At 41.9% G+C, this 15273-nt stretch overlaps 1 protein-coding gene across 1 annotated transcript in view; it reads right to left on the minus strand.

The window, feature by feature from the left end:
- Positions 1 to 12329, minus strand: part of kiaa1549lb (KIAA1549-like b) — a 42304-nt gene extending 29975 nt beyond the window's left edge. Inside the window, exon 1 of the mRNA XM_068741033.1 lies at positions 12059 to 12329. Coding sequence (XP_068597134.1) covers positions 12059 to 12329 — 271 coding nt within the window. The remainder of the gene's footprint in view (positions 1 to 12058) is intronic.
- Between the last annotated feature and the right edge of the window lie 2944 nt (positions 12330 to 15273).

The raw sequence follows: 15273 nt of genomic DNA on the forward strand, positions 1-15273 counted from the left end.
GCCTGCCAAGTCGATGCCCTGACTTCTGCGTTGCCGCGGCTGCCGCTGTCGCTCTCTGTCCGCTCCCATTACTGCTCGCAAGGCTGTGCTCCGTCGCCTTTGTCCCTGGGCTTGAGCTAACCTTATTTATGATTGAGCGATACAATAACATACGTGGTGACGGGCTTGTCTGTGTCAACCTGCATGGGGGATACAGTTGTATAATCTTCCTATAGTCAGTGTCTGTGTTTGCCACTGTAGGCTTAACTTAACACACTGACGAGCAGCCAAAGATAATTGATTTCTGGATCTCAGTTCTGTTGATTTTACATTACATATTTATTATGTTGGTGATCATGTAAAATATGTTAACAAGTACAGGATGGTAATGTTGAAGGGAATTAGAAAAGTCCAAGTGAATAAAGATAAGGTGAAAGTAATGATTCTTATCTCCGCCATGGATGGAATGTTTTCGCCGGCGTTGGTTTGTCTCTTAGCAATATAACTCAAACTGTTATGGATGGATCCTGATTAAATGTTCAGGAAATGTTGGGAATCTTACCAGGAACAGTCGCCTACATTTTGGTGATGATCCAGAAGAGATTCTGGATTCTGGATCACTTTGACATTTTTGGTAACATCGCAAGTCAGTGGAGTTTCAACATTTGTTCCTCAATATCTCCGTTGATTATTGACCGATCTTTATGTAATCTGACACAGTCGTGGAGGGTCGGGACCTCAATCTCACCACCGAATTTCATCTGGATGTGATCCAGAATGAGGTCAAGAAAAAAATATTGCTTTTTAACATTGAAAACTCTGATACACTTTTACTTTTCAACAATTTAGAGCCTTTTTGGTGATGATCCAGATCAGCATGCGGATGGTGTAAATCCAATTATGAGGGGAATGAGCTGCTTGGCGGAGGTTTGCGCTCTCTGAGGGCTTTTCTAGTTTTTCATATTTTTCCAACTGGCAGAAATAAGGATGCACATTTCCTTTTGAGTTCATACAAGTGAAAAGTGCAGTCAAGGAAAACCCTGAAGAAGCTGACAAATAAATCTCAAAGTAATATTTTTGCAGAAGTAAAGAAAAAATGTCTGGCTGGCACTGAAGAAACTACCGGTAAATATATTTAGAATGTGGGTTTTTTTTTTTTTACTTTGATGAAAGATCTCAGACTTTCTGGGAGTCTAATAACTGAGTGGTCTATTCAATATTAATATAGGAAAGAAAGAACAGCAGCAAAGCCATGAAATAAAATGTAGAGCAGTTTGAAATGTATGGAGGAGGGTGAGTCCAAGCAATGAACGGACATAAACAATCCAATAAGGCAGAGTCCGTACACAGTAAGGACAGAACAGGGAATCATTTACAAGTATGGAAACATAGACATAAACCAGCAAGAGGCAGGATAACAAGACACAGTTTAAGTCAGGATGGGGAGACAATCAGGGTGATGTTTCTGGAACAGAATGTGATATCAATAAAATGACACGAGAGGAAACAGATGTATGAAAACATGACCTAATCAGACTAGCAAGGGTAGAGAAGATTAGAATAATATTGGATTGGGAACTTTTGTCATAAAAAAACACTGCGAAGGCATTGATTATTGTAGATTCGTGGTGAATATAAAATTTAAGAATGTAATATTGAATGAGGTTTTTCTTAAGGGTGAAATATGCATGGATTATTAAAGGTGAAGCTTGCTGAGGCAGACGGGATGACTGGAAGTCAGACAGCTCGGCAGGGCACTGCAGGCAATCCCAGTCCCATTAAACCCATCAAAAGTAAGTCATCGTTCACGTCAGGCCCGGAGACAAACCTGGATTGAGAACTGTCACGGTTTAAAGATAAAAGGAGGGTGAGTGGTAGAGATGAAAGCAAAGGCCGGTCCATCTACCTTATAATGAAAGAAGCATTGAACAAATGTAATATAAAGCCTGAAATCATGCTAGCATGGTGAAACTGTAACTTTCTATCACTCAGGAGGTACAAAGTCAGAAGAACGCCGAAAATCACAATGTCTGATCTTATTAGACAATTAGGCTTCAGCAATTAATGATCACATTGTGGGTTAGCAAGGCTCCGAACCAGATCGCAAAACCAAAATATCCCCTGCCCCTTCAAATAAGGCCCTCTTGTCCTGGTTTAACACACACACACACACAGAAAATAGTCTGTATCAAACTGGAGCTCGCGGCCATCTCTTTGGGCCGTACATATCAGAGCAGGCAGGGGACGAGTGTAGGAGTTTAGCTGCATGCTGGGGATGTGATGGGCCAAGAGATGACAGTATAAAAGCTATTTCACAGGGCTGGCTGTGGGTGTCAAATAACAGGTGGGCTAAAGGGAAGGAGGCAGATAGTGATGCAGCCGCTGGCAGGACAGACAGGACAGTGTTCCTCAATAAAATGAAGATCTCATTAGGAGTTGTACATTTTCTCTGCTTAACTCTGTGAGCTCTTAAATTGATAAGCAAATAAGCATAAACACAAATATCGCATCATTTCATGAGAAAAAGTTCATTTAAATTTAATAAAATGTAAATGAAAGTGATAGCAGCAGCATTTACCATAAATAATTATTATTGCTGAACAAATGTGAATAACTCAAGTAAACTGAAAGAAAAGGTTTTTGCACAACCCTGTAGTTCACTTTTTTTGAGTGTTTACAAATTGTTTATTGTTGTTTGACATTGATAAGTACTTGAGTTACTTATCAATCAAAGTACTTTTTAATTAGAAAAAAATATAGAAATAAAATCTCATTGGATAAAGTGGAGCGAGATCTGGAGTCAGCTCTATGAGGTCTATTTTCATTTAAGGGTGGCAATTTAAATGATCACTTATTTAAATCCCTGTTTAAGTGGTAAGCATTTTCCTTTTTGAGATGCCCTGTAAGCTACAGCAAGACTTGAAATGTCCTTTGAATGTCTCCCTCTGAATCATGTTGCATTAAAGATCCCGTTTTTGGCACAAGCGCCTCATTTGCCGCGCCGCTAGGTATAGCTCTTATTGCTTTATTTACAATGAGCTGCCATCAGAAGAGCCTTGTTTAATTTGAAACAGTCAATTAGCACTGTAAACCGCTTTCAAATTACTTGAAAATCAGATTATGCCCCCCCCCCCCCCCCCCCCAACACACACACATACACACACACACAAACATAATACAACAACAGCATGACCGGAGGTAAGGATTGAAGGCGGAAGCTTGTTATTTGAACGCGCTATACATCGCTGTCATGGGAGGTGAAATAACAGCTTGGTCACCTGTCTGAGGTACAAAAAATGTTTTTTGACTCCACAGCTCTGGAGTCACTGCAGGGGGGTAGGTCACACGTTTGTGCCTCTAACTTTCTAATTGGGCCCAAAGAGAGACTTCAGACGAAGTCAAAGCTCATCCTGCCAAGTGGCAGCCTAACCGTATACGTGTCTGAGCAAACCTCCAGCACAAAGGTGAGCCCCTTAATATAGTAATAGTCATCAAGACATAATGCGCAATTTGTCTATGTTGCTATCAAAAATATTGTAGTAATGTACCCATTACATACATTTGGTTTTGTAGCTTCCCTGTTTGTCAGGTCGTCACGTTGCAGGACTTTGCGACAACTGAGGGGGCGTGTTCCAACGGCAGTGAGACTTCTGAATACCCAATAACAGGAAGTGCTGCTGGGTGACAGACCAATGACATCACACGCCTTTGTTGGATCACATCTGTCTTTTCATATGAGGTAGGGGGGGGGGATTGAACATATGTCAAGAACCATTTTTTTTTCTCCATTTGTTTTAGTAATTGCATTATCCATTAAAACTTGACCTTGCTACGCTTGACCTTGATGTTAGAAGCAGGGCAGTGAGTGGCTCAGCCAAATATTGTTTTTCCACAATTTTAGAAGATCGATTATTACATAAACCGTAAATTCCTTCTAAGAGCAAAAAAATAAATAAATAAAACTTGTATAAATTGCATGTGTTTATGGTTGATAACCATCTGTGACTATCTAAGGAACATCAGAGGGGATTCTAACACCAAGAATGAAGACCACCACTGTGCAGAAGCTCTGGTTCTGGACTTCTACTGGCTTTGGTGCAGCAGAGGTTATCCAAGGCAGGAGGAGGATGGATGGAAGAGGACAATGGGGGATAACAAGGTGGGATAAGCCCATTAAGCTTCCACAATCCCCTCTGAAGTCCACACAGGAGTCAAGCCCCAGAATGTCAAAATGTATGTAATTCAATAACAGCCTTCGGTAATCTGAGGTCAGTAAAAGCAACGGAGCCACAAATGAAGTTGCCCGTGAATTCTTTTTAACTGTAAAAATAAGAGCCAAGCTATTAAATGTTATAAATGAATGTTTCTAAATAGATAAGTACATTTTAAACATCTGTAATTCAGCCTCTACACAATGAGAATATTTTAAATACTATTTTAAATGTGTGACGGAAGTGAGGGACTGACGGGAAGGAATCGACGGCAGCGTGTGATAATGGCTGCCTTGAGTTCAGCCTAATAAAGACAAGAAAGGAATACAACCTGCCTCGCCCCCCACATCATTCTCGTCCATCGCCCGAGCTGAAGCGCTGATTTGTATTCTTTTCAAAAGTTCTCTTTGTAGACATTACACCTCTGACAGAGATAAAAGAACCAAAGAGAGTTAAGCAAACTAACAAAACAGGTTCATGAACAAACAGTCTGAACCCACTGCTGTAACTCCTCTGAGTTATTCCCGTTTGTTGTGGATCAATCAAACTCGGAAAATTCTCCACTATAATGGCTCCAACACAACAAAGGACGATTTCAAAACGCTAAAATATTGTCTCCTCTGAGGCATCTGTCAGATTCCGCTGGACACCAGCCAAGATGTGAGCAGAGAAATGCTGCAAAATTGTCGCTGTGTCAGAGTTCAGATGAGACCATCAGGTTTAAGAGTGTTTTCTAATTCAGATAGATTTTTGGCAGAAAACTAGTAATTTAATAAAAGATTTTTAGCCAACAATCTCGAGTAGATTTATCCCAGAGAAAAACGACAGGTGCTATTAAAGAGGATGAACTTCCTGATGGGAGCAGTCTTTTTAGCAATAGTTTATCCAATGACTTGTAAACGAATTAGTGACCTCTAGGTTTCCCGTGCAATAGGTATATTTATTTATTTTTAATTACTCGATGTCACTGAACAAAAAATACACCGGGAAATTTATTAATGCTTCATTTTGAAAAATAATATATATAAATACAGTACAGTATATTTTCTGCAGCAGATTATAAAGTGCTCAGAGTAGAAAAGTATGATGCATGGCCACACTCATGGTGGGAAAGACTAAGACAGTACCAATAAGTGCATCGCATTGTGTGTGTTTAATAAAAAGCAGACAATAAAACAATAATAATATAGTTGCACAATTAAAGATGTATGGCAAAATCTCTCATAAAACTATGTGTCAGTTTGTGCAAGCAATTTGGAATACGTCTAGATGTGATGAGAATAAAAGCACTAAAACCTCCTCCGTCTCCAAGCTGGAGGACATTTTTTTGAAGCCCTTAGTCAGCTTGATTACTGATTAATAAGATCGGTTTGATGCTCCACTGGCGCTGTCATCCTCGCCTCGACTTTCAACTTCACTATAGCAAGAAATCAGACAGCGGAGACTCCCAAATCTGGGATTTAAAAAATCAAACCCCTCATCTATGGTGCTGATGTTCCAAAGCAGTTCTTCACCATCACTATAAGGCAGGAAATTTGTGTTGTAACTCCATCCTATAAAGATATAATTGCTGTAAAGCATGGAGTCTTAACCTTCACCAAGTTGTTGTTCCCATGGTCAGAATGCCGTTTCATTATGAATAAATGTGACCCGGTAAATCTCTTTCTAATCGAATTAGAACAAACAAACAAATTGCATCATCTCATTTCCATGACAATAGAAACATGTCCGGAGATTGTAGTCGTGAAAGCTCTCACGCTAAAAATGGGGTCGCGGACCAACAATGCGCTATTCACTGGTCATTTCCCAGATGAGCGTTGCCTCAAATGAATACATGTAATGTGGCAGAGGCTGCATGCGTGACGTTACTGAAGAAGGTTAAGCATCAGCACGATATAGATCAATTAGATATCCGCTAGAAACACATTCATTCATTTTTAATTGTCTTTTATTATTATTATTATTATTATCAACTTACTGTATAGGTCTTTTCTGGAATGTGTTTGCATGCACTTGCATCATTTTTGGTTGTGTTCTAAGTATCTGCAGTGCATTTGTTGACTTGTATGAATCCACTGTACACCAAATTCTCAGTCCCATACAGAGTAAACTATTGAAGAAAGAAACAGAGACCACAGAGCTAGATACTGTGAGTGAATACTGCATTCAGGTGGACAGAAATGTGGCCAAATTCATATTCAGCATCCACGCATGCTTCCTTATGTGCCTTGTTTGATGTTGGCTCTAAACTTGCAAATTGTGCTATGTTCAACTTGAGGAGGCCCTTCAGGGACCAATCACATTTCAGCTGTTGGATTGTAGTGTGAGGGGTTTTGACCTATATATGCAGATTGTGGGGGGGGAAAGTTACTCAAGCAGAAGTGCAATAATTTGTGTAAATATGAACTGTGGTAAAACGTAGGAGTGATTCAATTTCTTTTAAGTGAAAAAGAACAGATTCTGAAATGTACTTAATGTGTCAAAGTAACCAGTTACTACTGAACATGAAACCGAACCGCGTGTCAAATTAATAGAATATTTGCAGAATCTGAATTGAATTTTCTCTCATTGTCTTTTCATCACAGTCCATTTTGTTGCATATTATTACCTCACCAAGGAGGTTATGTTTTTAACAGCGCTTGTTTGCCTTTTAGCAGGATTATGGAAAAACTGCCTGATGGATCTCGATTAAAATAAATCTTAAGATGGGTCTTGGTTCAATTTAGATTCCATTATATTTAGAGAGTGATCCGGATACCCGTCTGGATACAAAAACATAATAAAAATCAGGATTTACTTCAGAATCCGAATAGATTTTATTGCCATCGTCAGTGAAAAGGATTCACAAACTAAGATTTTTTTTTTTTTCAATGCCAAAGTGCAACATGAAACAAATCATCATAAATCATAAAAGGGGTTTGATATAATGCAGTCTCAGAGGTAGCACAGGTCGGGTCTCCCTTGAGCCGGTCCCAAGCCCGGATATACTTAAGGGAATTAGCTAAATTCCACAGTCCACAGATACCTCCGTGTGAAAAGTCAAAGCCCACAGCTACACATAATACTTCATTTACGGTAATTCCTCCATTTCTAACAAAAGTTGACCATAACTAAATACAATGCAATGGCACTATTGAATGTGACTGATGACCTGTTCCGCCAGGAGGAAACTCTTTCTCCCTCTCTCTCTTTGGCTCATTGATGGACACCATAGATCAGAATCTGGACCTGATTCAGCCTCGCTCACTTCTAGAAAGATTTTCTATTTTTAAACACTCATACCTTTCACTTTTCCATCAGATCCCTCTAAATTACAAACAATAACTTCACTTCATCAAACGTGGCAAACGTCAGTCAAAGCTCCATCTATGACTCCTATAAGGATCTTGATCAATCTATAGTTGATCAAGTTCTATAAATACCCCATAAATCACTGTTTAAATGCAACGAATACAGTGATCATGATGTGTTACAAGCTATTACAGAAGATAGACGCCTTTCCAAAGCCCTACGCCGATTTCTATTACATTTATAAAACATTCACACACACACACACACACATAAAGCTGTTTGACATTTAGGAGCATAATTTGAGCAACATCTTTGTCATTCTCATTGCTGCATGAAGTCTGCTGACATTCAGTGTCCCATTACCGTCTATCTGGGCGCATCTGCATTGGGTTCATCTGGTGTGTCTTACCTTACCTGAACGTTTGGTCTTTAATTAAAAACCGTAACCTAACCTATAGGATACTCGCCACGTCGCGTGTACTTTTTTTTAATGCTCACATACATCTACATTGAGAAATAATCATTTGGCCACCTGCCCGTTTGCCCACTGACAAAGAAAGTATTTAACGGCAGGTTGTGAATTGATTTGCATTGTAATGAGTTAAATAAAAATGTGATCCTCTACTAACTAGCAAGATTTGACACAAAGGATTGGCTGGAATGCTTAGAGGTGCGCCGATATGGGATGTCTTGTGCGAACGTTTTTTTTGTTTTTTTATGTGCATGAGTTTGGGGACTAATTAAAAGCCTGCCGTTTATGCAGAAGAAGAAGCCGAGCCAAGATTTATCCATCATTAACCTTGCCCCAAACTGCTGAAGCACAGAGGGATGGATGTACCGTAAGTACAGAGAGGCGCAAAGATCTACTGAAGGGAGACATGGAGATATCTCATCACACAAACACAATGCACCCTGATTACACCGAACTGTACAAGGGATAATGTGAGGCAGATGGTCCGAGATACTAATTAGAAGCCTGTGTGCTTTACTTATCATTACTCCCATCCATTGTAGCGGCGCTGCCTGCTTGATTCACTGCAGCTACGGAGGAAAGGCTGGCAAACCTTTGGACTTTCTGTGCGATGTGACACAGAGAGCGGCCCTGTGAGGAAATCATTCACATCTCTTTACTCCAACAATGATATGGATTTATATAGATTCAATCCATTCATCCACCCGTGGAGTGGTTTTAGTTTCTGAATGAAAGATGTTGAAAAGTCACAAAGTTGCACCTTCAAAAATCCGCCCAGAAAGACAAACGTTTGCAAATGAAATGGAAGACCCAACGAGGCACAGCTGAAGCTCAGCCTGCGGAGGAACCATCCATCTTTACTGTGCACATACTCACTCACGCACGCACACACACACACACACCACAACGTGCTTACATACAACATAATTAAAGATGCACAGTAAATCAGTGCGATGAGGTGAGACGAGGGGAGAGGAAAACGGACACGGAACGCTGGAAACACAGAGCACATGCAGACAGGTCATCAGACGAAGGGTGAGTCATGGTCTCTGTTTTTTAAAAACCAATATCTGGACGTTACTTGAACATCAACCATTGCGACAGCCCGGAAAAGACTAATCTACAGCAAGCTATAGAAACACGGAAACAAGAAAAGCCAGAAATAGTATCGTTATGTGCAGCTCTCCTTCTCATTCATGCCCATTGATAGTAACTGATGGAAAAAGGCTGCATCGCAAATAGGAAATGCATTTGCATCTCACTGTCATCTCCTTTCAATTAATTTCCAAGCAAGCACAGGCATCTCTTACAGCACGTTGTCTGAGGTTAACCCCCCCCCCCCCCCCCCACCCATCAGAAACAAGCTGCCAGTCCCAGAAATCAGTGTCCTGGAGGAAGATGTAAACGGAGATGACGTCAGCCATGCGTCTTCAAACCGCTGCTGGGGATACTTTCACCAGCTGTGTCAAATAAAACAAATAAAAAAAAGCCATAAACCAGCCGAAGGATCCTGGTAGTTAATTAAAGATCAATCCAACTGCATGAAAAGCATCCCATGTTCAGGTTAGCAGACATTGTCCTGTGATTCGCCGGCTGCAGGAGGGCTTAAGGAGGACGGCTTCATAGAAGCCGCATGCTGCACTGATTCCATGTTGTAAATCTAGACAGAGAGGCCAGCGATACATATCGATTTTTGCAGTGAGGATCCCTTTATTAAAACAATTCTGACACCATCCCTCAGATTTTAATGACGGAATGTTAAGATATTGAGGTTTCTTGACCTAACACTAGTATCTCTGGGGGAAGGAGGGGGGGGTCAGCTAGTCAGAGACACATCTGAAGAAGAAGAATTATTAAAAAACTTAGTAACTAATTAAATACTTTCTAACAAAATAAAACAAACTAAATAAAGAGATTGAAATCACCGACAGCCGTGATGTCGATGCTCAAGCGAGGTTGCGTTACCACCTCAGACACCGTTGACCTTCTCTGCTCTGTAACGACTTAACCGCTGACTCATACACAATTGGTGCTGTATCTGCAATTAGGCAATACCAGCAGATGTATGGGCCTGCTCCATTCATCAGTCGAGCCTGAGTGTTTAATGGTTCAGCCACTATATGCAGGAGCAGCCAACGCGACAATGAAAGTCAATGCCAGAAGAAGAACGGCAGGAAACTGCGTCTTCAAAAACGGTCGACGCCTCGACTGGCCTCCGTCGCTGTCTGAATGTAGCCGGGAGGACGTTTAATGGCGTCGACAAAGAAACCGTGTGTGGAGCGTCATTTGTCATTTGATGACTAAAACTAGAAAAGCACTCGGAGAGCGCAGACCTCTGCCGAGCAGCTCATTCCCCTCAGAATTAGATCTACACCGTCCACATGGTGATCTGGATCATCACCAAAAGGTTCTAAATTGTTCCTGCTATCTTTATACACCAACCACCAATCGGAGTTAATGTGTACTTCTAACAGATTTTTTAATCCGTAAATGAGGTTTTCAATGTCAATGTTTTTCATGACCTCATTCTGGATCCGATCCAGATGAAATTCGATGGTAAGATAGAGGTCCCCACCCTACACGGCTGTGTCAAATTCCAGAAACATTGGTCAATAATCGACCGAGATATTGAGGAACAAAATTTGAAGCTCCATTGAATGCAATGTTAACAAAGGTTTTAAAGTTATCCATAATCCAGGATCTCTTCTGGATAATCACCTAAATGTAATAATCTGTTCCTGGTGACATTCCCAACATTTCCTGAAAATGTTATCAAAATCTGTCTTTAACCTTTTTGAGTTATCTGGCTATCAGTCAAACAAACAAGCCTCGGTGGAGATAATGAGATCTTTGCTCTGGTGAAAAGTATCAAAAGGACAGCAGCAGAGACATGTCCATCGTGTCCACCTTACATTCCTCATGAACATCCCGGATGCTTTTACTGTGTCCATGATTTAGACTGATGCCACTATTAAAAAGGCTCATATAAGCCTACTATTGTCAAAACCCAGCTGGCCAGTCTCCGATGAGAGCGTCCAGCATTACATTCTCACTAAAAGCCGTGTGGACACTTGGGTGCAGGTCGTCCAGCACTGAAATATCCACGCTGCACGCGTCTTTGACTCCATGTCCCGTTTCGCTCAGGTGCTGCTGGGCTCATGTGTTTAAGAATGGATGTGCTGACTGTGAGAAGGTGAGAAGAGGAGGAGGAGACACTGCTGTTGTATAGCAGTGGTGACATCCCAGTGCAGCACAGCCAACCAATCACAGTCGTCAGACTGGAGACAGGCGATGGAGCTGCTGGTACGAACTCGAGACAAGTGTTGATCCGTTTCCATCCGGAGTTGCGGCATCTTCAGAATCACACCGACTCAGCGTGAACGATGAGACCAAGCCAACCATGTTCTTCCAGCGTGCCCGGTTTGAAGGGCAGCCGTAAGTCTGCATGCCAAGCTTACCCCAGCTGCCTCTCTCTCACGCTGCCAGACACAGACCCAGTGAGCTAAAGTGTATATGTGAGCCATTAGTGCTGACCCAGATGCTCTGAAACGCTGCGTGCGTTGCATCCCCCACAAGAACCCTCTGAAACTGAGCTGGTGATCATGAACAACCATCCAGCTCCCAAACCAAACCGAAATGTCATTTAGAGAGAAAGTGAAGTTAACAGGAGGGACAAAGTTGAGGTTGAGACAGACAAAGACAAAGACAAAGAGATGTTTAAGATCTGTGCAGGGGACAAAAGGAGTAGAGAGACAGCAGGTGGAAATATTAGAATGGGTGAGGGAGAGTGGCATCACCGTCTGTGTGTGTGTGTGTGTGTGTGTGTGTGTGTGTGTGTGTGTGGGGGGGGGGGGGGGGGGGGGGGGGGTATCCCGAATAATAGCCGTTTGGACATATTCCCTGACTGCGCAAATTCCAATGCAACAACCCTCTAGATGTGTGAGCGGCGTGCTTTAATGACAGTTTAATCTTCCTTAAATATATATTCAGCCTAATTCTTACAGCACCGAGCAATAAAATAAATATATTAAAAAAAAAAAAAACCGCCAGCGTAAATCAGAAGGATTCCGTTTCCACGCGATGTGGGACGCGGCGGCGGTCTTACCCTCTGCAGCCACGGCGCACCGGACAATCAATAAAAGCAGCCCCACGGAGAGGAGACAGTTTGCCAGCATCCCCGCCACACCGGATCGCCGCGGGCTCCTCGAACATCCCACGGTGTCCGTCCTCTGCAGGGGGCATCCGCCGGGCTCCGCTGCACCGGGCTCCGCTGCACCGGGCTCCGCTGCACCGGGCTCCGCTGCACCGGGCTCCGCTCCACCGGCTCCCCCCACTCTGTGGGGAGCTGTCCGTCCGCGCCTCACGCCGGGAGACATATCCAGTGGATAAGTTGCTGAAGTTTCGGTCGTAAATAATGCATTGGATCAATCCTCGCACGCGCGCGTGTGTGTGTGTGTGTGGGACACGGAGCGCTCCCGCAGTCTTGTCGTGCGTGTGTCCAGGGCTGGAGTGTGGAGGGGAGGGAGGGAAATTAAGAAACGCGCCCTGTCGGTCCACCCAGCAGCGCCGTTTGGCGCAGGGCGGCGCGCAGCCGCGCACACTTTAGCAAAGGTTTAACATGTCGCTGCTGGCCGGTAACGACCGCGGAGACACGAATCTGCGCCAGGTGGGCGATAAAGATTTAAGTGTGACGTCTAGTAACACACTTAAGGGCAAGGAAGGCGCTTTCTTTCCTTTTTTTAACGTCTCTGTTCAGAGCGCGCAGCTCGTGTAACGACCTCTGCTGGGTGAATGGAAGCGCACAGGACTCCATGTGAAGCCTTATTTACGCATATTTATAATGTAAAAAAAAAAGGAAGTTCATATTTCACTGAGGGTTTCACTAATGTCACCCGAATGTCCTCTGAGTATGTGGAGGTAAAGGCAGCTGTTATGTCTCCTCGCCTCCACCAGGGGTCAGTCCACACCCAGGACAGTCATCTAAACACGAGGATCAAGCCCTCAGCTTTGTTCCAATTCCAAGACTCCAAGGCAGATAAATAAAAAGAAACTAAAACACTTTTTTTTTATTAACCCTAATTTGTCATTTTACTTTATCAAAACAATAAAGAGGTAAGTGATAAACAATCTCCATCTGCGTCATACCGGTACTAACTTGTGCAGTGAAATGTTTACGTTCACATTTATTTTTGGATCATGAGACGTTTAATATTCTTGTCCATATATTGTGCAGAAGTTGCAATGTTAGTGTTGGACTTGTGTGTGTTCAATGCAAGAAAACGCAGCTGAATAAATAAAAAACGCTAAAAATAAGAATGAACACAAAGACATCAATCGATTTTTTTTTTTTTATTCAAAGTGAATCTTAACAATAATACACCATAAAGTTGTATTTTGACACTCACCAAAAGAGTCACCTGGAAAACCCGCTTAATGTGACAAAGTAGAGAAGGCTTGGTCACAGCTAAATCACTGAGAACTAGAGAGGAAACACTATCGCAAACCGTAAATAGACATCACATCCAGAGAGTTAGTTTTCCCAGTCCTCATACTGTAAATATTGCACAGTGCAATTGCTACATGGCAAACTAGTATAGCACAAAATAAAAAGCAAACAAAAAAACAAAACAACAAAGCCACAGAAATCCTACAGATATTAAAACAGTAACAGTTTTTTTTTTATAATCAAGTCTATTTGATGAGCAATCCAAACACATGATTCCATAACTTGCCGTGTGAATTAACTCTGAAATTGATAAACGACCAGAAAAACTGAAAACAAAAATTTGAATAAAAACAACCATATCAAATCAAAGATTTACACAGTAGAACAATTAGACTAATACATACCCTGAATTAACATCTCTATAAGATAACACCGCAGCAGAGGTTTTTTTTTTTTTCTCTTTCCGATACCAAAGTGACAACTTTACGAGTTGTCCTTTTACAAAGAAAATGTTTCTATTAAAATGTTGCACAAATAAAAGTTATCCATAAACCAAATCATGTAAGAAAAAAAAACGATTTTTAAATTCCTCTCCTCTTGCATCCATTCCTTTACTATAACAAGTATGGGGAGAGTTTATGCAGGCGCATTGCTGGTGAATACCTTTGGAGGAATCAAAACACAGATTACATTTCACATGCTTATTATTCGGGAACTATTTCAAGCACGAATATGCCGAGTGCATGCCTTGTGATAAGCATTCCTACCCAAAATGATACTGGAGTATGATGGACATAGTATACAGGAAAGAAGAAGAAGAAGAAAAGAAAAAGCTAGCCAAAGAAAAGAAGTTAACACCACAAGCATGTCGATGTCAGTGTTAAAATGTCGAGTATTGCACTCATGACTGACTATGCAGCGAAACAAGAGAAAGCTTGACCGACTAGTCTGCATCCAGACCATACAGTTATTATTCCGATCTACCACTCCTGGCGTCTTTGACTATAAAGGCCAGTGTTGTCACCTCCGCTCTGGTTACTCCTTCTCAGCCTAAAATGTTTACACGTTGGAAAAAGCTGCTACAATCACGCAGCTTCTAGGTGGACAAAGCGAAGCAAACATTGGTGTCGATGCAAGAAAATGTAAAGCATGGAAATGATCTAAGAACACTTGGTGGTGCAATGACCGCACAATGTTTAGTATTGCATCTGCTGTTCAGCCAGAGTGACTACCCAAAGACTGAGTGTCGTAGCATTCAATGTGTGCGCGTGTTTTATTGGTGCGTTGTCATGGGGAGGACGCGACGGTGACACAGAAGAATCGGCATCATCCGTCACGACTACAAGTTGATCAAAAGGAGTACAAGTCCCATGAGTGATACTGCGATGGAGTCCTATTGTGTATTTTCTTTTTCTACGTCGTCTCAAATACGGTTACGGACTGTTCTGGATTCTATGCCTTCCTCGTCAAAGAAGTGGTGAGGAGTCACCAACTTGACCCGTCACGTTCGGAATCTCAAAGGCACGTAACGCAGTGCTGCTCACACTGTCTCGATTTCATTAAAGAACACGTAACAATGGCCACAGTTTTGCATCGACAAATCAATTGTTCTGATATGAGACACTCATAAAGGGGAGCGCGATCCAATAGACAAGGCAGTTTAGAATATCAAATTGTGAAACTGATATTCCAGCCAGATACACAAACATTGAACGGAGAAAAGTTCAAATCAAATAAAAAAAGGCTGCAAAACGAGTCGTAAAAGCCATTTTTGAACAGAAACATCAGATTAAATTCATTTTGGACACAGTCTAATCAAACAAGTGCTTAGTAGAGGGTATATTTGTGTCTAATTGGTGAGGGGGGGGAAACAC

The sequence above is a fragment of the Brachionichthys hirsutus genome, chromosome 1 (genome assembly GCF_040956055.1).
Source record: "Brachionichthys hirsutus isolate HB-005 chromosome 1, CSIRO-AGI_Bhir_v1, whole genome shotgun sequence".
Classification (NCBI taxonomy): Eukaryota; Metazoa; Chordata; class Actinopteri; order Lophiiformes; family Brachionichthyidae; genus Brachionichthys; species Brachionichthys hirsutus.